Below are 26,012 nucleotides of genomic sequence, written 5' to 3'. Positions count from 1 at the left end.
TACTCACAATGGGAGCCTCAAGGCAGCCTACAAGGCTTACCAGAACTGGATAAAGAAGAATAAAGCTGTGCATACACTGCCTTCCCTGGGTCTCACCAACAACCAGCTCTTCTTCCTGGGATTTGACCACATCTAGTGTTCTGTCTGCACACTCAGCACTCGCCCCCACAACTCCTCCGACTGAGCAGGTTATATTTAAGAATTAATATGTATATACACACACACATAACATTAATTTTAAAAGGCCAGGAATTTGGAAGAGAACAAGGAGGGAAATATGGAAGCGTTTAGAAGGAGGAAGGGGAAGAAAGAAGTGATGTAATTATATTATAATCTCAAAATTTAAAGAAAAATAAAAATTTTTAAAGGAGAAATATAGATTTGGTGGTTCTCAGCCTTCATAATGCTATGACCCTTTAATGCACTTCCTCCTATTATGGTAACCTCCAACCATAAAATTATTTTTCTTGCAGCTTAATAACTAATTTTGCTACTGTTATGAATCATAATGTAAATACTTGTGTTTTCTGATGGTCTTAGGTGGCCCCTATGAAGGTGTCACTGGATCCCTAAAGTGGTCACAAGCCACAGATTGAGAACCGCTGCTTTAAGTGTTTCTTTGTGATCATTTTTATGTCCTCCTTCTTAATATTTTTAAGGTTCTATGATTGATCATTTAAATAAGTTTATTGTACTTAGAAATATTATGTAAGCACTATAGAGGTACCTTCGTGCTTAAGAGGACTTGCTGCTCTTGCAGAGTACCGGAATTCAGTTCCCACCACTCATGTTGGATGACTCACAACCACCCAACTCTGGCTCTGGGAATCTGTGCGCTCGTCTGGACACCATGGAGACACACACACTTTCTTAAAATTTCAAAGCCTTAAGTACACGTTTCTAGCCTAGATCCATGGAATCTTGCAATGTATTAGAAAACAGAATTAACCGGGCAGAATTGTGGATTAAAATGTTGTCTACTTTGCTGATTATTTCTTTCACTTTTTGCTGAGAAGAAGGGTTGTAGACAGAGCTATCCAGACTAGCCTGAAAAATCTGTTGTGGACCTGCTTGCTACAACAGTACTCTACAACAGTACTGTCTTTGTGTTTCACTTCAGTCTCTGATCAAACTTGTAGATTACCTACCATTAGTAGCAGTTTCCTGGTTGGTTGTTCATTTTCCACTGTAACAGCAAGAGCCCAGGTTAGCTTCGTTAGCCATGCAGGGCCCGGCAGTCTTAATACTGACCTAATTTATTTACATAAACATCTTGCATTGTAGACTTTTCTGAGGCTACTCTGCACTGAAAGCCGCCTGCTTCCAATGTGCTTTTTACAACTGTGTATTAACGTTTCAAGCTCTTTCTTCTGTGTGCTGACTGCTTTGCCTCACCAAGTCACCAAGCCACATTTCTACAGTTCTGCTGAAGGCTAATGTCTCTTTTCCATTTTATTTCCTGATTCTAGTGATCTGTTTTGTTTTTGACATTGTACACTTGAACTTTATATCCTAAGCTATCTCTTTGTCTCTTCTTTCAACACAGTTTCACTCTATAGCCCTGGCTAGTCACAAACTCATTATAATCTTCTTGCATCCACTTCTCAAATGTTGGGATTACAAGCATGAGTTACCATACCTGCCCTCATCTCCTTATGTTGTCTCTACCATTAACACTGGTCTTATGACTAGTCTTAACTAATTAAAACTCTGTAGTATCCTTGTGAGTTACTCCATAGCATAGTTTCAGTATATATTATCAGTTATAACTTTTTATACATACCATGTTTGTTCCAATATGTACCATCTGACCAACATGCTACCTGATACAGGACAGAGAAAAACAAAAATTAAGGGTCTAGCCGCCACCATACTGGTGGCGCACGCCTTTAATCCCAGCACTCAGGAGGCAGAGGCAGGCGGATTGCTGTGAGTTCGAGGCCAGCCTGGTCTACAAAGGGAGTCCAGGATGGCCAAGGCTACACAGAGAAACCCTGTCTCAAAAAACCAAAAAAAAAAAAAAAAAAAGATCTATTCTATTTCTATTACTCTCATAATCTTTTGGTTTTCATTTGATTCTTTACAATTTCTCTTTTATTTTAAGATTTATTTATTATGTATACAATGTTCTGCCTACATGTGTGCCTGCAGGCCAGAAGAGGGCACCAGATATCATTATAGATGGTTATGAGCCACCATGTGGGTGCTGGGAATTGAACTCAATGAGAGAAATTAAACATGGACAAATTCTAATACAGGCATAGTACACTCACTCGAAGAGAGACAGAAAAGTTTCTATGGTATCTATAATGCAATTATTCTACCTCTGGAAAAGAGAGAAATCAGGAAAGGCTTTACTTTTAGCAACAACATTTGAGATACACCTTGAAAAATGATATTTCAGGAGGTGTGGATAGGAAAGTGGAGTGGAGAAAAAGGCAGTCTAGGCCAAAAGCCTTCATGAAATACCCTGGGCCTCACATTCCAGTCTATCACTATAAAATTAAAGGTATGATGACTTACTGGCCTTAAAATATTCTATTTGCCTTACATGTAATATTCAACTTTTTTTTTCTTTTAGTTTTTTATTTATTGCATATACAGTGTTCTGCCTGCATGTGTGCCTGCACACCAGAAGAGGGCACCAGCTCTCATTATAGATGGCTGTGAGTCACCATGTAGTTGCTGCAAATTGAACTCAGGACTTCTAGAAGAGCAGCTAGTGCTCTTTACCGCTGAGCCATCTCTCCAGCCCAGTGTTCAACTTCTTAAGTCCTATTTCTTTTTCATTCTGTTCATCTTTTTTCTATATTCAATATTCCAAGTATTATTCATTTTACGTTCTTTTTTTATTAGTGATATAATATGGTAAAGCAAAAAAGTAACACACCAAGCACTACTGTAGAAAAGACAGATGAATGGGACTAGAAGATTGTTCATCTGTTTTTTCTACAGTAGTGCTTGATAAAACATAATCATGGTAGCACTGAGTCGATTTGAATTGATTTAAACTTGTGTTCCAGCAATTGGTACTAACACTTGAGTGGCTTTGTCACTACTATGTCATTGCCTTCTGCTTCACTTTTTTGCCACTTGGGAAAAGCAGTGGATACACACACACACACACACACACACACACACACACACACACACACACACACACACTGCAACTAACACAAATATTGGTATGAGCCATTTACACTTTAGTCTTCAAGGCCTCTGAAGAATAGCATAGCAGTCCAGTGGACAGAATCTGTGAGCCTTCCTTAAGCCTAATCAAAGGGAGGGGAAAGAGAGGGGGCATGATTTTCCAGTTTAGTTGAGAATTTCCTTGATTCAAAATGTTGTTGCAATACCATTTCACTGTGATATTTACTATTCTTCCAAAAGTGCTAGTCAGTTTTCATTTAAAACAGATTTTTAAAACCTCACCAAATTTGTTGTCATCAATGTCTTATCAGTGGGAAAAGTCTAACAGAAGCTCAGGATTAGGGTATAAGAAATTATTGTCTCTCTCCAGAATCATTTTTGTAAACTACCAAGATATAAATAAATAAAAATTAGGAAAATGTATGCATTTAGTTATCTATCTTAAAATAAGATTTGAAAAGTCATAAGAAATTTCTGAAAGATTGCTTAGAATTTCCCTTTTAAATTCTAGAAAATAAACACGTAAAGTATTCATTAAATTAATTCTTATGGTACTCAGTTTTCCTTTTTGAAAGAAAATAGGAATTTACTAAAACCAACTTTGTAAAGTGGTTATAAATAAAAAAATACATTTTCAATAACTATATCCAGCCTAGAACCTAGTCCATATTCTTTATCTTTATCTCCCTATCACAATTCTTCAATCTCACACACCCTATTATGAATTTTCTTATTCTGTTGTCAAAAGTATATCTGTCCTCTGTTATCAGTCTTATAACATTTCCTTTACCTCTGAAGGATAAATTTTGGTTAGTGGGTAAGATTTTTCTGTTAAAAGAAATTGATGTCCTTATCAAGAATAAAGTTAGAATGTTACTACTATGTCCTGGAACAATATTCTTGTCATGTCTGGCATGCTTGGATAATTGATGATACTTTAGTTTATTGCTCCTTTTTTGTTTTTGTGTTTGTTTTGTTGTTGTTGTTGTTGTGTTGTTTTGTTTTTTGAGACAAGGTTTCTCTGTGTAGCCTTGGCTGTCCTGGACTCACTTTGTAGACCAGGCTGGCCTCAAACTCACAGCAATCTACCTGCCTCTGCCTCCCTGAGTGCTGGGATCAAAGGCGTGTGCCACCACCAACCTGCATTAGTGTATTGCTCCTTTATGGAACATTTGTTCTTAATAATAATCATATGAAGCAGTGTTTCATTATTACGTTTTCCTGAAGAGGGTAAATGTATAGTCTAGTAAACCAGAAATTTGTTTTTCTATATCCTTCTTTTGGGCGGAGATTTAAAATGATAAGAATTAAGAAAACACTTTGTTTTGTTTGGAGGATTTTGTTTTTGTTTTTGTCTTTAGTCGTTCTGTGACTGGTTTATTGCACTTAACATAATGTCGTTAAGGTCCTCTTTCATATTATTTCCCTCTCCCCCCACACACACACCATAGCCTTTTTTAAAATTGACTATTTCATTAATACATGAAGGCAGTTTTTATATACATATCCCACTTTTAACATTTTAAATGTTTGATTATTTTTTAATTTTAAATTTATTTATTCATTTTACATCCTGATTGCAGCCCTCCTCCCCTTGTCCAAGTCCCCACCTCACACACATACCCCATTCTCCCCTCTCTTTCTCTTCAGAAAAGGAGAAGGTCCCCCATGGGTACCAACCCACCCTGGTATATTATGTCACTGCAGAACTAGGTGCATCCTCTCCCACTTGAAGCCAGGCAAGGTGGCCCAGTTAGGGGAAGGGGATCCAAAGGGAGGCAACAGAGTCAGAGAGGGCCCCTGCTCCAGTTGTTGTGGGGATCCACATGAATACCAAGCTACACATTTGCTTCAGCTGTGCAGGGAGCCTTGAAACAGTTCATGCTTGCTCCTTGGTTGGTGGTTCAGTCTCTGTGAGCCCCCATGGGCCTAAGCTAGTTGACTCTGTAGGTCTTCTTATGGAGTCCTTGACTCCTCCAGCTCCCTAAATCATTCCCCCAACTCTTCCATAGGACTCCCCAAGCTCTGTCTAATGTTTGGCTTTGGGTCTTAGCATGTGTTTCCATCAGCTGCTGGATGAAGCCTCTCAAAGGACAGCTATGCTAGGTTCCTGTCTGCAAGCATAGCAGAGTAACATTACTAGTTTCAGGGATTCTCTCCCATGGGATGTGTCTCAAGTAGGGCCAGTCTTCGGTTGGCCATCCCCTCGATCTTTGTTCCCTCTTTGTTCCTATACATCTTCTCAGCAGAAAAAATTTGGGGTCAGGTTTTGTGGGTGGGTTGGTGTCCTTATCCCTCTACTGAAAATCCTGCCTGGCTATAAGAGGTGTTCACTTCAGACTCCCTATCTCCTGCTGCTAGGAGTCTCAGCTAGGGTAACCCCCATAGACTTCCTGGGACCTCCTCATCCCCGGTGTCTGGCAAATCTCACGATGCCTCCCACCTCTGATTTCCATTCTCGCACAGGGCCCGCTCCCCACTTCCTGTTGCTAATTTCCACCCCTGCTCCCCTCCCCATCCCCTTCTTACCCAGTTTCCTCCCTCCATCCACCTACAATGCCTATTTTATTTCCCTTTCTGAGTAAGCTTCAAGCATCCTCCCCTGGGTCATCCTTGTGGCTTAGCTTCTTTGGGTCTGTGGATTGTAGCCAGGTTATCCTGTACTTCATGGTTAATACCCACTTATAATGGAGTACATACCATGCATGCCTTTTTGGACCTGGGTTACCTCACTCAGGATGATTTTTTTTTTAGTCCCATCCAGTTTCCTGCAAATTTCAAGATGTCCTTGTTTTTAATAGCTGAATAGTATTCCGTTGTGTAAATGCACTATATTTTATTTATCCATTCTTCAGTTGAGGGGCATCTGGGTTGTTTCCAGTTTCTGGCTATTATGAATAAAGCTGCTATGAAAATAGTTGAGCAAGTGTCTGTGGGGAGTGTCGAGATAAGCCTTATGGAGGTCATAGGGAAGGGCTAGTGAAGCGTCAGCGGCTCCTAAGGCTCCTCGAACCGTCACGATCCACTGCACACAGTGTTGATCTACAAGTGATTCAGAGCACACTGGTAAAGTCTCAAGATGGATCTGAGGCTAGGGCGGCGACTGCTTCTTTCCTCTTCTTTACAGAAGTCTCCTGAGGTGGTCTTGCACTCCTCCCCCCATTTCCTCACAGCTACACCAATCTGATTGATTGCTGTTGGTGCTTGAGGCTAGCATGGGGTGGTCTGATTGGCCCTTCAACCTTTTAAAGGAGTATATACTCAGGAGTCTGATTCTCGGGATACAGCATAAGCACCGGCACCATTCACCACTCTTCCCCTGGTTACTGGTCCCCGACACCTGGCACCTGAACAGGGATATCAGGAACCCCCTTATCATTTGTTGCAAGTGAGTGGACCTCTCTCCTCAGGATGGGCAATTCAAATCCTCAGCGCAGAGAATCAGTTAAAAAAAAATCATGAAAGGCATTCTAGAGAGTAGGCGACTTTCTTTCTCAGATAAAAAATTTAATCCTTTCTATGATAAGGTTCTAAAACTGTGTCCTTGGATGATGGTAGGAGAGATCTGGGATGAGCAAACTTGGGTGCAGATTGCAATTCTTGCAGAGATGAAAGAGATAGTTTAGTTTAACCCTATAGTTACGGCTATTCTTAGTTGCCGGGCAGGGACGCGGGGGGAGGGGTGGCGGGGGCCCCCCCCGAGCTGCTATCACTCGACCTTCTTTGACTTTGGCGGCAGAGCCTGGAGACAGAAAAAGCTGAGGACTCTGCCATCAGCAGGCATGCTTTGACCACTGCTGGCTTCGTAGATAAGACCCAGCCAAACCAAAAGTAATTTCTCTATACTCCGAGTTGGGTCAAGTAGGTGAAACTGAGATTAAAGGAGAACCGCCACCATACATATGTGGCACAGCCTCAAAGGGAATGGCAATGGCTTCCTGTTTCTCTATAGGAACATGGCCCACTATGGCCGATTTACATGCGGCCTCCCATATAAGCCCTTGGGTGGCCCCCTCTTATCTAGTTCTCCTGTGTCCTGCAACACTTATGCTACCCCTCTATGAATCTAAAAAAGGACTACTCTTCTGCCACCCAAGCTTTACCTGTAACTTCTAGCCTTGGTGGCAACAATCCTCCTCAAGGAATTTGGGAACCACATTCCATAGAAATGATGCCAAAATTTAGAAAAGCAGTTAGTGAGAACAGGTTACAGTCACCATTTGTTAGTCAAATGTTTTAGTCTATGGCCACCACTTTAAATACACCCCAGGACTGGAAAAATATTGTGTGAGCAATCCTATTCAGAGGGCAGTTCCTTCAATGAAAATCTGCAGTCCCTCATGGATACTATATTGTCACCATAGAGACTGAAAATTGTTTTGTTTTGTTTTTTTCTCTATTCCTCTACATCCAGAGGACAAAGATTTGCCTTCTCTATGCCTGTAATTAATAATAAAACATCCATGAGCAGCTGTCAGTGGAAGGTATTGCCACAAAGGATGAAAAGTAGTCCCACTATTTGTCAGATTTATGTGTGGGAGGCTATTAAAAAGGTAGCCATAAATCATAAATGTTATCGGCCACCTGGAACAACAAGCCTTTCAGCTCAAGCTCCAGGATATCTCTATTGCTTTTGGGCCAGCTGGTCTTTACATTGCAACTGAAAAGGTACAACTCAAGAACCGCATCTGTCTGGGGGCCACACGGTTACCTCTGATGCCATTAGGCCCTCAAAGTCACAGTTCTCCTTTCCCGTACCGTCCACATGGGTGTCCATGCAGACCTTTGTAAGGAAATTGCCATAGATTAGACCTTGCTTTCCTGTTAGCACAGGACAGCTCACCTCCCCCCCCCCATCCCCTTTCTCCTGCTTCATGGTGCCAAACAGCCAGAGGTGATTTTAACCATTACAGAGGAGGCAAAACAGGTTTTACAGGATCTTAATGCAGGCCTTAATCAAGCCCTTCTACATTGAGTTGATCCTGTTAGTGAGGTGTGGAGCCTTGGGATGCCCACAAAGAGATTCTCTACCGGGGCGATTTTCCAATCACCCAATAAAATATTATCCTGGGTTCATTTGGCTTATTCTACTGCTCCTAAAGGTGCTTAAGACATCCCTTTTATTGTTGGGTAAAAAGCCAGACACAATTATTCTTCCAATGTCCCAGGACTTACTTGCCTGGACGTTCTCATCTCACTGTATTGCTCAGTTATTTTTGTTAAATTTCCAGGGTAAAAGAGATAACCATTTCCCTAAAAATAAAATCCTACTTCATGCCTTTAATCCCAGCACTTGGAAGGCAGAGGCAGGCGGATCTCTGTGAGTTCAAGGCCAGCTTGGTCTACAGATTCCAGGACAGCCAAGGCTACACAGAGAAACCCTGTCTCAAAAAATAAAAAATAAAAAATAAAAAAATCCTATCCATGCTCCCTTTAACACCTGTGATTCATAGACAGTACTTACTGGAAAAATCCATTCCTGATGCTGCTTCAGGCTTTAAAGACTCCTCAAAGACATGTTTTGGCTATGTTATTCACTCTTGTCATTCCCACAAACCTAAAGTGTTTACTAGTTGCTTTAAGGGGTCTGAGCAGTAACACTGGAAAGAGCCCACACCTCTCTTAAAATATTTAAAGGGAGGCCAGGCAGTGGTGGTGCACGCCTTTAATCCCAGCACTCAGGAGGCAGAGGCAGGTGGATCTCTGTGAGTTCGAGGCCAGCCTGGTCTACAAATCAAGTCCAGGACAGTCAAGGCTACACAGAGAAACCCTGTCTTGAAAAAAAATTTTAAAGGAGGTCCATCAGGGATACAACCACAGGATAAACTTAACTGAGGCTCTTTTTACCATTAACTTTTAAATTTTTTGACAAAATGGTCTGTCCCCCACTTATAAACATTGGGGTGCAATGCTTCCCAGGATCACCTCTTTACCATTACTCTACTGGTAGGATCCTGTGGACAATATGTGGAAAGGTCCTGCCCTCCTCTTAATCGTGAGATGAGGGTTTGCATGTGTTTTTCCAGAAGGAACAGACAAGTCAATTTTTTATTCCTAGTGGATCCATAAAGCCATATACCTGCTCTGAGGGAACCGCTCTAGCCGTCTCTGCAGAGTCTATCCCTGAGTGAAGGAGAGGATGGCGACCATAAGCCTATGGTCCCAGACACCCGACTGTCAGGAGGAATTTTTAACCAATAGGAGTAGTGCTATACAGCTCCAACACCAATACATAGAGGGCCCTGGAATACATCCTGCCTTTCTCTCCTTCATAAGCTCCATCAAGAGATGATGGCTATGAATACCACAGGAGTGTATGTAGTCACCCTATTTGATCTGGGACATTTCTTCCAGGAAGTGGATTTCAAATTCACCACTTTATTTTCACCCAGTAGTATGGTTGTTTATGCCATGGCAATTATAATCTTACTTAATATATTTCTCCTGATGTGACTTGAAAATCATATATACCTCCAAAATCAGCACACCAAACCTCTCCTACTGGAGATTTTTAACATTGAAATTAAAGCAGGGACAACCTGTGGGGAGTGTCGAGATAAGCCTTATGGAGGCCATAGGGAAGGGCTAGTGAAGCGTCAGTGGCTCCTAAGACGCCTTCAAACCGTCCCGATCCACTGCACACAGTGTTGATCTACAAGGGACTCTGAGCATACTAGTGAAGTCTCAAAATGGATCCGAGGAGGCTAGGGCACTGACTGCTTCCTCCTTTACAGAAGTCTCCTGAGGTGGCCTTGCACTCCTCCCCCCATTTCCTAACAGCTACACCAATCTGATTGATTGCTGTTGGTGCCTGAGACTAGCATGGGGTGGTCTGATTGGCCCTTCAAGCTTTTAAAGGCTTATACACTGAACCATAAAGTTAGATCTGCATCTTTGAGTCTGGTCTCCAGAGTCTGATTCTTGGGATACTGTGTGAGCTCCGTCGACATTCTCTCTCCCCCACTCCCACCCTCTCCTGGTTCCTGATCCCCACAAGTGTCCTTGTGGTATGGTGAAACATCTTTTGGGTATATGCCCAGAAGTGGTATAGCTGGGAAAGCGCTAGATTGATTTCCAAAGTGGTTGTACAGGTTTGCACTCCCACCAGCAGTGGAGGAGTGTTCCCCTTTCTCCACATCCTCTCCAGAATGTGCTGTTGTTTGAGTTTTTATCACAGCCATCCTGACAGGTATAAGGTGGAATCTCAGAGTCCTTTTGATTTGCATTTCCCTGATGACTAAGGAAGTTGAATATTTCTTTACGTGCTTCTCAACTGTTCAAGATTCCACTGTTGAGAATTCTCTGTCTAGCTCTCTACCCCATTTTTAATTAGGTCATTTAGTTTGCTGGTGTCTAATTTCTTGAATTCTTTATATATCTTGGATATTAGCCCTTTGTCAGATGTAGAGTTTGTGAAGATCTTTTCCCAATTTGTGAGCTGCCATTTCCTTCTGTTGACAGTGTCCTTTGCCTTACAGAAGCTTTTCAGTTTCAAGAGATCCCATTTATTAATTGTTGATCTTAGTGTCTGAGCTACGGGTGTTGTGTTCAGTAAGTTGTCTCCTGTACCAATGAGCTCAAGGCTGATTCCCACTTTCTCTTTTAATAGATTAAGTGTATCTGGTTTTATGTGTAGGTCTTTAATCCACTTGAAATTGAGTTTGTGCAGAGTGATAAATATGTATCTACTTGCATTCTTCTACATGCAGAACTCCAGTTAGACCAACACCATTTGTTGAAGATGCTTTCTAGATTAAATACCTGGTTTCTTTATCAAAGGCCTGAGTTATTCTCATGGATATGCCATTGCATTCATTTTAACATTAGCTATTATAGTTCCTCTTTCTGTGTCCTGACCTTTCCAGTACTAAAATTAGAGTTTCTTGAAATTAACTATAAATGTAAAAGATCAGAAGACACTAAGGATTGAAATCTACTGATCATATATTTCATTTATTTATTTTAAACATGTTGGAATTGAAATAGAACTGCCTTACTTTTCCCATTTTTTGACCTCCCTCCAACACATCCCTCTAACCTCTCTCATGTCCCCAACTACTGTCAAGTTGATAACTTATATTTCTTTGATTATTATTGTTACACATGCATGCACATTGCATGCATAAATATATGAATACAACCTGTGGAGCCCATTTTGTTGTTTTGTCTGTATCTACTTTCAGGGCTGACCATTCTGTATTGGACAACCAATAAGAGGGCCCATCCCTAGAAGAGACTAATTCTCCTCCTCCAAGCAGTCATGAGTTACTTGTCATTCTTTGTCTAAGGATGGGACCCCACAAATTTCTCCTTTCCTCTATTAATATGTCCATTGCAAAGTAGAAACTTTGACCCTTGATGCCTGCCTCTTCCCTCAATTTATCTTTTTTTTTGTGTGTACAGAAGTTAATTTCATGAGATCCCAATTGTTGATTATTTCCTTAGTTAGGTTTGTACCTGGGAAGAGGAGGGTGTTCATGCTTGAGAGAGAGAGAGTACCTATTGTATGTGGAATTGAGTCCCTAATGATCTTATGATTTTCTAAATTGCACTATTATCTATTGTATTGTCTCTCTTTTCATTTATAATTGCATTAATTTTAATTAATTGCAATAATGTTTGCATTGACTGTTTCTTCTGGCCAATTTGGCTAAGGGTTTATTAATACTCTTTATCTTTCCAAACCAGGCTCTTTACTTGATTCTTTGAATTGTTTAGTTGTTGTTACTGTTGTTTCTAGTTCATTAATTCTAACCCTTATTTTGATTATCTCTTCTCATCCACTGTCTTTTGCTTTGGTTTGTTTTGGTTTTTCCAAAGCCTTAAGGTGCATCATTAAGTTATTAATTTAAGATATCTCAAAATTTTTATATAAGCACTTAGCCCTGTACACTTTAATTTTAAGGGTTGTCTTCACTGTACCATAAGTTTTGGTATGCGCTGTTTTAATTTTCATTCTATTCTATTTATTTTGTGTTCCCTTGCTGATTTCTCTAGAGACTCATACATCATTGACTAGTATATTGTTTAATCTCCATGAGTTTGTGTACTTTCTGTGATTTCTATTACGGTTGGTATCTAACTTTATTACATTGTTATTAGATAGAATGCAGGATGTTATTCCAACCCTTCTGTGTTTCTTAAGACATGTTTTGTACGTGATCAATTTTGGATAAAGTTCTATGGGCTGGTGAGAATTTGTGTTCTTTAGTGTTTGGGTAGAATGTTCTATAGATATCTGTTAGTTCTATTTGATTCACTATATAATTTAAGTCTGATGATTCCTTTTCTTTATTTAGATAGCCTGCCTGTGGTGACAGTAGAGTGCTGAAGGCATGCACTATCACTGTGTTGGGACTCATCTATGATCTTAGATCTACTAATATTTCTTTTATGAAATTGAATGCACCTGTGTTCAGTGCATATGTTTAAAATTGTAATATCCTGCTGGTGGATTTTTTAGTGAGTATGTAGTGTCCTTTCCTATCTCTTCAGATTTATTTTGTTTTAAACACTATCTTGTAATAATCACATCTGCTTGTTTGTTAGTTCCATTTGCTTATTTTCCATTCTTTTACCCTAAGGTGATATCTGACCTTATGCTGAAGTGTGTTCCTTCAAGACAGCAGGAACATACATAGATAGATCTTGTTTTATAATCAAATATGTTCATTTTTCTGTCATTTTGTTGGAAAAATTGAGACCTCTAATATTGACAATTATTTAATGGTGTACATTCTTGTTATTTGTTGTGATGTTGCTGTTTTCTTATATTTCTTTTGATTAACTGTCCTGAATTTGCTTATGTTCCCTATCACCTCTTGAGTGTACTTGTCTTTCACTTTAGACTGATGTATTCCTTCAGTAGATTCTGTAGAACTGGCATAATGGTCATAAATTCCTCTTATCTATTTTCATCATGGAAAGGCTTTATTTTTCCTTTAATTTTAATTGATAGTTCTGTTGGGTAGCATAGTCTGGCTTGACAATTATGGTCTTTCAGAACTTAGTATATATATTTGTAGGCCTTTCTGGCTTTAAAGTTTCTGAAGAATAAATAAAAAGGTATTATTTTAGTGGACCTGCTTTTGTAAGTGGCCTAACCAGATTTCTTGTAGTTTTTAGTATCCTTTCTTTAGACTATGTTTTTCATGTTTTAGCATTAATAATGTCTTGAGGAGTTCCTTTCCAGGCATGTCTATTTGCGTTCTGTAGGTCCCTTGTACCTGGGTGAACATCTTTCTCTAGGTTTAGGAAATTTTCTTTTTTTAAAAAGTATTCTCCATGTGTTCACTGTGGTATTTTTCATTTGTGCCCATGCTTCAAATATTAGATATTTCCACAGTATTTCAAAACTCTCCTGTGTTTTGCTCAATTTTTAAAAGTTGTCTTGACCTTTACTGAGTGATACAATTCTTCTTTGTCATCCAGTTCCAACACTCTATTTCCCACATAATCTGTTCTTTCAGTAAGAGTTTTTTATTTGACTTAGTAAATTTATCAGTTCATTTTTAAGTTTGGATTTTCTTTAGCAATTCTTATATTTTCATATCTTGAATTGACTTCCCCATTTTATTCAGCTCTTTGTTTAGTTCCCTTGGAATATATACCAATCCTCTTTGTGTTGTTTGAACATGGTTATAATCATTCTTTTAAAATCATTGTCAGGAAGTCTTCTAGGTCATTTTAATTAAGGTTCATACTATGAGGTTGGTCATTTTTTGAGGGGTGTATACTTACTACTTTTCTGTTGCTGTGATAAAACACAATGACCAAGGCAACTTATAGAAGGAAGGGTTTATTTGGCTTATGGTTCCAGAGGGATAAGAGTTTGTCATGGAGGGGAAGTATGACAGCAAGCAAGCATGGTGGCTGCAGTTGAAAGCTGACAGCTTACATCATGAACTGCAATCAGGAAGTAGAAATAGTTAACTTTTTTAAATTCTCAAAGCCTGACTCCAGTGACATACCTCCTCCAACAAGATCACACCTCTTAAACATACCCAAATAGCCTACCAACTAGGGAACTCAAATATCTTAATGTATGGGTGACACTGTCATTCAGACCACCACCGTGGCGGACATAGTATACTGGTTTTTCATGTTACTTTTGTTTTGTTACTAGAATTTGTGCACCTGAAGTGGTTTGTTAGTTGAATCTTTTTTTTTTCTTCAAATCACCTTTCTTCTTTCATTCTAGGCATATACAATGCCCATGAGAGGATTAAGCTATAGAGGGCTGAGGTGTTTTGTTTTGTGGTACTGGTATTGGGGGCTAAAGAGAGTCCAAGTTTGTCTCTATGAACAAACTCTGTCCAAGGGTCAGTATAACCCTTGTTGGTCCTCTCCTCTGTGGCCTTCTGGTGTGGCTCTCGCTGTCTGTTGCTCTGGTCAACCTGTGGTTGGAAACAGAAGCTCCAAGGAAGTCAGGAGGTCTGTGTGTTATAAAGGGGTACATGAAAATGCTGTGCATCACTGGAGGAGCAATTTATAAGGTGGAAAGTAATCCAGTCTGAAGTGTGAGGATGGAAGCTCCTGGAGGAGCTAGGTGGCCTGGAAGCATGCGGAATGAGATCCCAGAAGAGCAGGGAGTCCTGTGGGTAAACAGAGTGAAATCTACCCAGTAGCTCAAAGAAAGGATGCTTTATAGAGTAGAAAGGAACAGGGGACTACCTGGCAAGATAGGAAAAGAATGCTCCAGATGAACTGGTTGAAGTTATAAGATGGGAAGGTACAGAGTCTACTGGTAATATGGGAAAGGGAGTTCCCAGAGAAGCCATGTATTTTATGGAGTGCAGAAGAATGGAAGAATAGGCCTACTTGGCTGCAAGGGTAAAGAAGTCCTGGAGAAACAGGTCAGGTCTGTAAGATGGGAATGAGTGTGTCTACCTGGTGGGTACCAGAAAAGGAAAGTTCCAGAGTCAGCTAGGCAGGCCTGTGAGGTTGGAAGTCGTGGACATACCTGGTGTCTCATGGAAAAGTCATCCCAGAAGACCTGGGCAGGCCCTGTTTTATTTTGCTTTGTTTTGAGTCAGTCTCACCATGTAGGTTAGACTGACCTCAAATTTACCTCTGCCTCCCAAGTACTGAGATTACAGGAGTGTGATGGCTCATGGTCTTAGTGTGTGCTTTTAAATATGGGGATAAAAACTTGACTGGGAAAAATGTTTAGAGATAGAGGTTAGTGGCAAATGGTGGCCCCTTTTCTCAAAGGGACCCATCCTTCTACATTTTTAATATACCTAATATCTAAGGAAGTGGACAAAAATGAAAAGCCACAGATGCTTGCACTATGTCTGAAAAGCACTACATGAGGCTGCAACCTTTTCACAAAATCTAGATCTTACTCAAAGTAACATTTTGAATATCTTGTATTTCAAAAATGTGTATTTAGAGGAATGGTTGTCAAAATTCTACTGAAGTCATATATATCAAGAAATTAAGACATCCTCTAATCAAAGTTAAGACAGAGAGAAAATAAGTGGTATATACTATAGATATGAATATATATACAGATAAAGACATAGTTATATGGATATGCATATAGTAAAGATGAGGCCAGTAATTAGAGAGGGAGTGACGCGGAGGGAGGGACATGGTAGAAGTTGGAGGAAGGAAAGAGAATGTAGGGAAATTATGTAATTATATTTTAATAATAAAATAAATTATGTATGATGTATATGAGTGTATAAATATGAATTGGTTTGTCTTTAGAGACCATCTGGTCATCTAAAGTAGAAACAAAGTAAACAAATTTGATTTCCACATATACACACATTATTTAAAGTTATCCTAGACTTTACTTTGCATCCTTTCTAATTGGGTAATTATAATTAGGCTAATTTTGTACATTTTCCTGCTTCCTCTAATTCTCATTTTGAATAATATGGTTGTTGATAAGGAATGAATACCTTATATAGTAGGTGTAAACTATGAAACAAAACAGAAGAAGTAGCAAAGCCAGTCTAGAAAACAGATCCCAGTGTTTCTAAAGCCCAATTGATGAAGTACCATGTAAAATAAAAAATGAGACATATTGAATGACTAACATTGTATATTTGAAATACACAGGTTTAACGACATTTGAAATTGGAATGAAACAATAAGAGGCTACATTCATGGATAACCAACAAGACAAAGCTATTGCTGCCTCAGCCAATGGAGAAAACAATCTGATGAATGGGGTCAAAGAAAATGGTAAGAGAGTTTAATCATAATACACATTATCTTTCCTGGTAGTCTTTTCTTATTAATGTGGATTTTCAGTATGCAGAAACTCGAGACAGGTTGAATTCAAAATATATCTGAAGTTGATGTAAATCTAAACTTTACTCTGCCAGATCTTTACCTGAGCTGCAAGAATCTCTGAGTGTCCTCAGATGAATCCCTTTGCTCTGTAAGATTCATTGGTTAAATGAAGTTCCTCAAAATTGCTAGTAAATTATAAGTATGTTCTGATGTGAGACTTTTGTGGATTCACTAGGAACTTCTCTAACATAAGTTTTCAATTATGGGCATGTGTCTCATAGTTCAAACCATGAATGACCCCCTGCACATTTTCCTCTCTGAAAACTTTGACTTTCCAACTGATCCATCAGTCTAGTTCTTTGCTCATTTCTAAGGGGGCTCTATCTTTTCCTGAAGAAGAATAGTTATTTTTCATTCGTGTAAATGTTCATTATTAATTTAGAGTTGTTTTCTAGTGTTTAGGTGGTAATTCATTAAGCTAGAGAAGCAGAGTTGTAGTTTATTATATGATACCCAAGCATTAGAAACTAATAAAGGGAAAGAAACTGATGAGTCTTATCTAAAACCCCTAACCTTATTCCTGCCTTTTCCTCTTTTTTCTCAAGACTCAGAGGACCAGGACATGGCAATGAAGTCATTTGCAGCTCTAGAAGCTACTACACCAATCCAGCCTATACCAGTGGTACAAAAGGAGTCTCCAATGTTTCCCAGGGGGCTCCTACCACTGCCATCTAAGAAGCCGTGTATGCAGAGCCCTCCATCTCCTTTGGGCCTGATTGAAGCACCTGATCATTCTGCTAATAGTGCGTCTGTGAATGCCATCTCCCTCACATCTGGAGCTGCAAAAGGCCTGAACACATGGTCACTGCCCAACGAATGTGAGAAAGCTCCATTTGCCATAATGGAGCCTGCAGGCATGTCAGCTCTGAATGGAGACTGCCTCATGCAGCCAAGCCGGACTTGCTTAGGTTGCTTCATGGAATCGAAAGAAGCAGTAGACCCTGAGCCAGGGATCAGTCTGAAAGTCAGTGATCTAAACAGAGATTATGAAACATGCGCAGTCTCTGATATAGGTATTCAATGCATTAATGCTGGGGAAAACATCAAATACGGAGAGCAGCTGCTTTCTGACCAGCTGTTAGGCTTCCCCCTGCATAAATCAAGGGCAGGAGATAGACGAGAAACTGAGAAACCTGACATTGACTTGGAAGATCCAACTCAGAAAAGTTATTATGAAGCATTACTGTTAGATAAGTGCAATACAGAAGAAGCTTTGCTGGCAAATTCCAATCAGGATTGGGGTTACTTTGAGACTTTTATTAGTGAGAGTAAAATTGAACTACTTGACCTCTGTTCGAAGAATGAACTATCTGTTAACCTATTCTCTGAAGAAGATGTGGATAACTACATGTTTGATGATGATGAGTCAACACTGGGCAGTGATGTTTGCTCCCTCAAAATTCGATATGAGTCCTTTCAGGACAATGTTCGAGACAAGACCACTCTTCTGATGCAGGAAGATGCCCAATTCAATTTTTTCCCCAGTGTCTTTACTACGTGTCCCAAGCGGGAATCTAAGAGTGGAATTCTCAAGCAGAGCAGTGATCTTTCTCAATTCAAGGTCCCTGATGTAAGCATCATCTGGGGAGAAGAAGATAAAAATTTAGACAAGAAGAAAGGCAAAGAAGAAGTACATGAAGACGAAAGTATAGAGAAAAAAGATGAAAAAGATGATGGGGGAAAGGCTGAATTAGATAATAAAGTGGATAGCGGGCTTGAGGTAGAGCAGTTTAAGACCCTAAAGCCTGACCACCTTACCAATTCCCTGGAGACATCAGGGAATTTCAGTGATGACAGTTCCTTCATTGAGGTCTCATATGATGCCATGGGGGAGATCAAAGACTGTAGCCGCTATATGGCTCGGGACACTAATTCTGGCAGCTCATCCTCCCAGCAGAACTATGGGCTGCGAGCCAAGAGAAAAGTCAGATACAGTGAAGATTATCTATATGATGTTGACTCACTAGAGGGGGAAAAAGTAAATGAGAGAAAGGAATGGCCTCCAGGTGGCTCCAAAGAAGAAGATGATGATGAATGGTGTCCCAAAAAGAGAAGAAAAGTAACCCGTAAGGAGCCCCCTGTTATTATCAAATATATCATTATCAATCGCTTTAAAGGTGAGAAGAACATGCTGGTGAAGCTGAGTAAGGTAGATGCCAGTGAGACAACAGTTAATCTGAGTGAGAATCAGCTCAGTAAGTATGCCAAGTTATCACCTTTGAAGGGCTTCTGGCAGAAGAAGAAAAAGCAGAGAAACAGCACTACAGACTCTATCAAAACGCCCTTATGCCAAAAGCAAAGCTTTGAACCAGGTAGCTTTGAGGTGTCATTCCTGCCACCTGCTCGTAAACGAAAATCTAAGCTTGGCAATAGACATAGGATTCAAAGGATCCAATCCATGGAAAGCTCAGCAAGTAGTAAGCAGGTTTCATTCTGCAGTGATCAGAGACAAGCTAGCAGTCGCAAAGAAGAAGGCAGTTTAAAAGGTACACTGAAAGCAGCACCTCTTGCTGCCCCAAGCTGTGCCAATGGATCCCATTTACATGGCATCATAGTCCCTGACTCTGTGAAAGCCAAAGCTCAAGAGCCAGAGTTCAAGGGGCCAGAGAGGAAAGTGCTCAACAAAATTAAATTTAAAAGTGAAGCTAGATTAAAATCCAAAAAAATCAAAACTGGACAAGAGAACAAACCGGTTGTTCAAATGAGCCCTGTCTTAGAAGACCCATCCATCAAGGCTAACTTAAAAAATGAAGTCACTCCTGGGACCTCAAACAGTTCCCGTCTGTCAGAATTTCACGAGACAAAGGTTGTTAAGAATTCCACTTTCTTACCAACCACCTGCTCTTCAGAAATGCCTCTGTCATCTACTAATGTTGCCACCAATATACCTGTTATTCCTGGAGGGTATCTGCAAACACTGTTAGATGCTTCTGACTTGTCCAATAATACTAGCATCTCATACTTCACCAACCATTCTCCAGAGCAAAATGAAGGCAGCCTCGCTCAAACGGAAAAATCATTTGTACCTCTCCAGTCTGCTCAGGATTGTGTGCTGTCCTCACCTTCTGACTCTGAGCTGCAACATTCATCTCATAACTTCAAAGTGGAAGCAAGCAACTATGGAAGTCTGTGGCCCGATAAGGATACATCTGCTCCCCAGGACTTTATGACTGAAGTCTCAAGGGACATAGGCACAAACCAATCTAGTGAATTTGAAGCCTCTCAAGTTGTCTCCATGGAGAATAACCTCACAGCTATAACATATAGTCCTGTCTGCCTCAGTAGTGGTGGGAGTGGTTGCAACAAGGTTCTGTATGCCTCTGTGCAGGACACCCATCTCCCATCTGATGACTCGTATCAATTGTGTCACTTTAATAATGGCGAGATCTGCTTTCCTTTCCAGCAGGCCCCAGTCAGTACAGATGATGATGGCCGGCTCTTTAGCTTTGACTCGATGACTCCCCTTTCTGTTAGTTCAAGCAACTATTGTTCCTTAAGCTTGAAATCCTGTGAAAAAGATGGTGATGACGATATCACTGATGACTTCCTGGCCCACTGCAGCCCCAAACTGGTGATCCAGCAGAGCATTGATGAGATAGCACCTCTAAAGGAGTCCACTGACCTCCTCGATATCTCCAACTTCACTCCTGACAAGTTCCGCCACTCTTCCCTTTCAGAAATATCTCCACCAGACACCCCCAGTCTTTCTCCTCAGAGTACCAGATGTGAGAGTATCAAAACACTAGGAACAATGAAGGGATTCCAAGAAGGCATTGCAGGATCGTTGGGCAGCATGGAGAAAATCAAGTGGGACTGTGCTACCCTTTCACAACAGGTCCAAGCAGATGATGGCTTTACTTTAAATAACCATCAGTTTCAGTTCCATATGTTCAATGATGAGGACTCTGTTGGCCTGCTCCAAAAAACCCCTTGCCTGTCAACATTTGATGAGTCAGCTGGGCAAATTAGTACCAACAACAAAGTGTCAAAATCAAGAAAGAAAACATCGCCTGGCAAGAGTGGAGTTGTGAGCCAAAGTTCTTCTCAGAAAAACACCAGGAAAAAATCTCCAAAAGCTAGCAACAAAGGGGTTGAAAAGCCACCTAGCAAAACCTCACGCCAGGTTCCCAAATCAACAAAGAAAGGGAAATATGTGGCTGCTGTCAATGGAGAGAAAATGCAAATTGGGATTGGCCATAGTGGGAGCCAACCTAATACCACTTCCTCTAGTGGAAAAACACTGACTGAATGTATTCAACATGGTGGTCCTGTTGCTCCTATGAAGATGCCAAGTCAAAAGGGACTTTCTGGAGATTGGGCTTTGGGAAAGGAAAGCAGGCCAGGATGGAATGACATAAGCGTAGGCACTAATGCCAACAACCTTCTGGATGATGACCAACGGGAATTTCAAGAGCCTTCTTATATCTTGTCCAACATTGCCTCTGGCATGGCAGACGTGCAGAGATTCATGATGGCCTCCATAGAGCCCCTTTGGGAACCCATGGAGCATCAAGGAGAGTCCAACACATTCTACTCCCCTGATTCCAATAGCCTAAAGTTAAAAACCCTCAAGATATTGGCTGGGACACCACAAGAATCTAAGAAAAAAGTTAATAATGGGTCTTCAGGAGCTACTAAGAATCATAGGTCAGTCAAAAGTGTGAGCAAAAGCAATGGGAAAGCAGCAATTGGTGATCCTGGTCGTGCAGACATGCCTGGTTACAGTGAGGACTCTCGATCTGCCTTCTTTGATAAAAAGTACAGTAACATAAGCACTTTAGGCAATAATGGACCAACACACAAAAAATTATATCGTCACAAGTCCAGCTCCAAGGCCCTGCGAGATGAGAAATATAAGGGAAAGCGCATGGACCGAGAACAGGTCCACAAGGATGAGGTTGGGACAGCTTCTTTTGAAAAACTGAGGTAATACTGCACCAAATGACTGAGAAGAAAAGCGCCCTTGGCTTTACTACTACCTGCTGAGCCTCAGAGTTCCTCATTTTTCCCTCTTGAAAGCAGACGTTTGCATGAGAGACTCTTTCCCATTCTCTTTTTTCAAATTAAAAAGAAAAGAAAAAAAATGCATGGAAATCCCTTTAAGCCACCCAAAATATCGGGCAATTTTGTTGTGGCTTAGCTAGGGATAAGTTCTAACAAAGGCTACGTTTTTCTTCTATTCAGCGTTAATTTTTGCTTATTAAGAAAATAGAACTAAAATATGCTCTTGAATGATTTTTGGAATGGAAGGGCTTTGCAATAAAGACAGATTCTGAACAACATAATCAAAAAGTCATGTAGACAAAAAGCCAAGATCATTTAAACAAAAGAGCATTAGCTGTCAACACATGACAACTAGGAGTGCTTTCTCTATCTTTCTGCAGCATACAACATTTAGTATGGTGTCAGTATATTTACATGGTATGATCCCTTCGTGGGACACACATCAAAACTTACTAAGATGGTATAAATTCTTTGATTCTTTTCTGCAGGGATTAACAGCTACAATCTCCTAAAAGCAGAAACAGCATTTTGGCTTTTACCTGTGTTTGAAGAAGAGACTCACATTTTCCAGAAAGACATTTGATGTTTGTGTTTTATTTCTTTCAAAATAAACTTTGTGGTATGTATGTTGACCTGTAAGTGCTTAAAAAGAGAATTTTAAATTGTGGGAATAAGTCTTTGAAATCAAACTTTAATCTGATGTTCTGTGTAAAAGATTTCTAAAGTCATACAGTTGCACGAGTAGTTTATGCACTGTTTGCCCACTAGGGAAAAAAAAAAGGAAAACATTGTGCCAAACTACAAATTAGTAACTGTACTGTATATAGTTTTACTTCTATATCAACATTTGGTTGTGAGTATTTGGGGGACTTGTCCCTGTGAATTTACTAGAAACATTCCAGTGATTCTTGCTATTAACCACCCCCACTTTTGTGGATAGCACCTGTAGATCACAGTGGAAAAAAATATGTTGTGTTATACAGTTTACCAAAACAAAGGATAATGTTTGAATTGTGCCAAATTTTCTTACCTCATCTCATAAATTCACCCCACAGTTTAAAGCTCATTAGGGATTATTATTAAGTATATATGCACACACATGTATGCAATGTGTGTATACATATACACATCCATACATATATTCTTTTAATGTTTTAAACTCTACTATCCTGTGTGGAAACATGAACAGAAAACAAGGCACAATAAAGATTTGTTCATTCCATCATCTAAAGAGTAAAATGTTGGAAAAGCTTGAAGGTCACAACAGCTAAGTCCATCAAGGACAGAGTATATGCATTTACAGAACCTGTACAAGGAAAAACAGCTGCTTTGAAAGTTTGTTTTCCAAAGCAAAATAGCAAAAATAATTTAAAGTGCAAAGTTATATTGCTGATACTTTATATCTCAGTTTTATATATTTTATAATAGCCTGGGATAAATTATAAAATAGCTATAAAATTGACACTAACGATAAATGAAATACATAGATTGCTTTTATTTAAGTAGTTTCCTAAATGTTTTATTCCAGTTTTGTCAAAAGTGCACTCACAACATGGCTTAGTGTTCTTTACATGTTGATCTTGCAATGCCAATGTCAGTTTTAAAAATGGCATCTCAGATTGACAAAAATTTTCTTCCTCTGATTAAATATATAATACCAGGTAAGCTGAACAATATATGGAGATAACTAATTTGGGCCATCTATATATAGTCTGAGAATGACTACTTTTTGGCATCACACACTAAATGTAAATTTCAAATTTTAATAATTTTTTAAATCACATTTTTTAGTTTAACCCTCCCTTCCACTACTTAAAAAAACAAAAAAAATAATAATAATTCACGATTCCAACATTCCTCACTGCTAGCCTTTTCTTCCCCTTTATTCACCACTTGACTTGTAACATTTGATCTCTTTTCCTTGCACAGTTAAGGGCCTGTGTGCCTGATGACTGATGCACTGTGGCACAGATGAGATAATGGATATGAAAGCGCTTTGTAGATCATAAAGTGCTATACTGATATAGGGGATTAATATTATTAATGTTGTTGGTTGTTGTTGTTGTTACTATTCTTACTAATATTGTTACTAACCTATTAACTTGTGAATATAGAGGCTGGGGTGGGAGGGAGGAGGATAAGGGGGTGGGAGAAAGGGGGACTTAACAAAACAGGGAAGATGTTTCAGAAGACCTTTTTGAATAAAATATGAGCAACCTACCTAGTCATTGACACCAAAATGTATTCACAAACAGAGAAGCAGCGTTTTCAAGTAGTCAGAGAGAAATGGAAGGGAGCTTATCATGTATAGAAATACACACAGCTCCCAGTCCAGGATTCCTTTCACCAGCTTACTCTACTACTTACAGCTAGGTAGTAAAATGAACAAGCCCATGATCTAGATTGTGTGTGTTCTTAGCATCAGTCTCTTTTATCTGTGGGGATGAGTGGGTGAGGAGAAGTCTGCGAGGATAGTTGAGGCACATTCCTAGGCTTTGACACCATGTGCAGTGAGCCCTGGAAAAATACTTAGTGGGAAGGCACCAGATGAAACAAGTCTCTTACCCTCCAGTGGCCATCCAAAAGAGAAAACAATCATGGAACACATCCTTCTGTTTCTTGATACTCTGATAGCTAGCTGTTTGGACGAAGTGCTACGGCTACTTCCTAGGAACTGTTCTTTGTTTGGTTTGGGTTTTTGTTTGTCCTGTGTTTTATAGCTGAATTTTTGCTTGGAATCACCAACTCAGCCTGTATTGTGATCCCCAAGACTCCAGACCTCAAAGCCATCTTGCTGGCTTGTAGGAATGGAGTACTTTGTATGTAACCAAAAAGTGGAAATTAAAGAAGAAAGTTTTTTAAAAATGTTCTATGAGTATTAATGTGTTTTTATAAAAGCAAATATGGGAGCAGTTGTCCCAGATTTTTCTTAAAGCATCATGATGTTCAGCTTTGGAGAATGGGGAATGGGGTAGGATAGCTTGAAACCGTTGGAAACAATTTCCTTGCCAGAACTTTACCATCAGTCCTTTGGAGTGGATACTCTTTCAGTTGCTCCTATGGAGCCCACTAAGGGCCAATTTTAGGGCATGGTTCATATCTTTCTCTGAAGAGAACTGACATTTGAAAGCACCTTCTTATCGGCCTGCCATGCATTGTATGTTTTTAACATATAACCTAGTGATTTGTAACCAGTCATTTTGGACTGAACCATGACGAGAAAGTGAATTTGAGGAGTGAGCAATAGGCCAAGGCAGAGATTCTTACTGTCTTCAGTACACTGTTCTCTGCATTGTTGAACACTTAACATTCTACTGGTCCTGTCTCTGCCCTCAGAATTATTTTCTTTCTGTCATAACATAGTAGGCTAAACTTTCTGGAGATCTCTTATTTAACCAGCTGCCTTAGTGGAGTGAGGACCAATGTATGAAAATAGTGTTTTGCCCTATCACTGATTTCTTCAAGTCAAAAATCCTGAATTTTCCTTGGTCTGAAATTTCTGATTCCTCCCTTCTAACCTCTCCTTTCTGAGAAGCTGCTTCCTATTAATGCCTCCTTATAGAGTCTCATTTAATCTTTACTTTCTCGGAAATTATATTGGCCCTTGCTCTTCTTTCCTTTATCAGTCTTAGAATTTTTCTTCTTATATAGCATTATGTTCAATCTCCCAAATTGACAGTCTAAGAACTTTAGCCAGAGGCTTCCTTCTGGAAATTTAGAGGGCTACCTTCCCAGTCTGAGTCACTCACGATACACACATGCCATTGAGAAAGGATGCAAACTGCTTTCTCTTGAAGATGTGTAATAACAGGTCGAGCCTCTTATTGTGGTTAGGTGCTGTACTACATGGAACAGGGTGCAGATACGATGGCCCCAGCCAAGAGGCTTGAAGACTTTGAGGGTTGTGTTGGGACTAGAATAACTAGTTTGAACCTGTGACCATCCTCTATACCTCTCCAAGTGTCTCAGATATCAGCTGCATCACATGTGCTGCTCCATCACAGCTTTCCCTACTGACTTCTTGCTGCTCTGTGCAATTATGTGTTAAGGCCTTATCTTTTCCTGAATCTTTTCAAACTTTCTGCTCTACTTTGTTCATCTCTTCTTTAGCCATCTCTCTGAAGTCCTTGGTGCTAGGTGGGCTTTTGTGACAAAATTTTCACCTTCTCTGGCTCTTTTCTTTGCTAGGAAAAATCATTCTGGGGTGGGGAATGCAAAGAAAGGGGTGTGTGTGTGTGTGTGTGTGTGTGTGTGTGTGTGTGTGTGTGTGTGTGTAAGAGAGAAGCATAAAAGATGCTTCAAACGCTATAATCAGCTCTCATCCTGTGTTATTTCACGTGAGGTCTTGCAGTTCTAGTGAATTTCCATTTTAGTGGCTTTGAGATAGTGTTTACTGAGTAAAGGAGAAAAGCATAGCTAAGGACCTCTTAGCCAAACTTGGAGATCCCAGTTTACAGCTCTGCTCAGAACAGTTCTGACACATGAGAGTTAGAGCTGAGTTTCTATGCTGATGAGGTAAATGGAACACTAGCTAGTCCTAGCTGTTGCTA

General features: G+C 39.9%; 1 protein-coding gene across 1 annotated transcript in view; it reads left to right on the top strand.

The window, feature by feature from the left end:
• The window catches only part of Nexmif (neurite extension and migration factor), a 123,326-nt gene extending 100,562 nt beyond the window's left edge, over positions 1–22,764 (top strand). The window contains exons 2-3 of the mRNA XM_051142576.1: positions 16,222–16,347; positions 17,004–22,764. Of these exons, the coding sequence (XP_050998533.1) occupies positions 16,269–16,347; positions 17,004–21,388 (4,464 nt within the window). The 5' untranslated portion in view covers positions 16,222–16,268 and the 3' untranslated portion in view covers positions 21,389–22,764. The remainder of the gene's footprint in view (positions 1–16,221; positions 16,348–17,003) is intronic.
• Positions 22,765–26,012: the final 3,248 nt, after the last annotated feature.

This window comes from Acomys russatus, chromosome X, assembly GCF_903995435.1.
Source record: "Acomys russatus chromosome X, mAcoRus1.1, whole genome shotgun sequence".
In the NCBI taxonomy this organism is placed as follows: Eukaryota; Metazoa; Chordata; class Mammalia; order Rodentia; family Muridae; genus Acomys; species Acomys russatus.
This window is presented reverse-complemented; position numbering and strand designations above follow the sequence as displayed.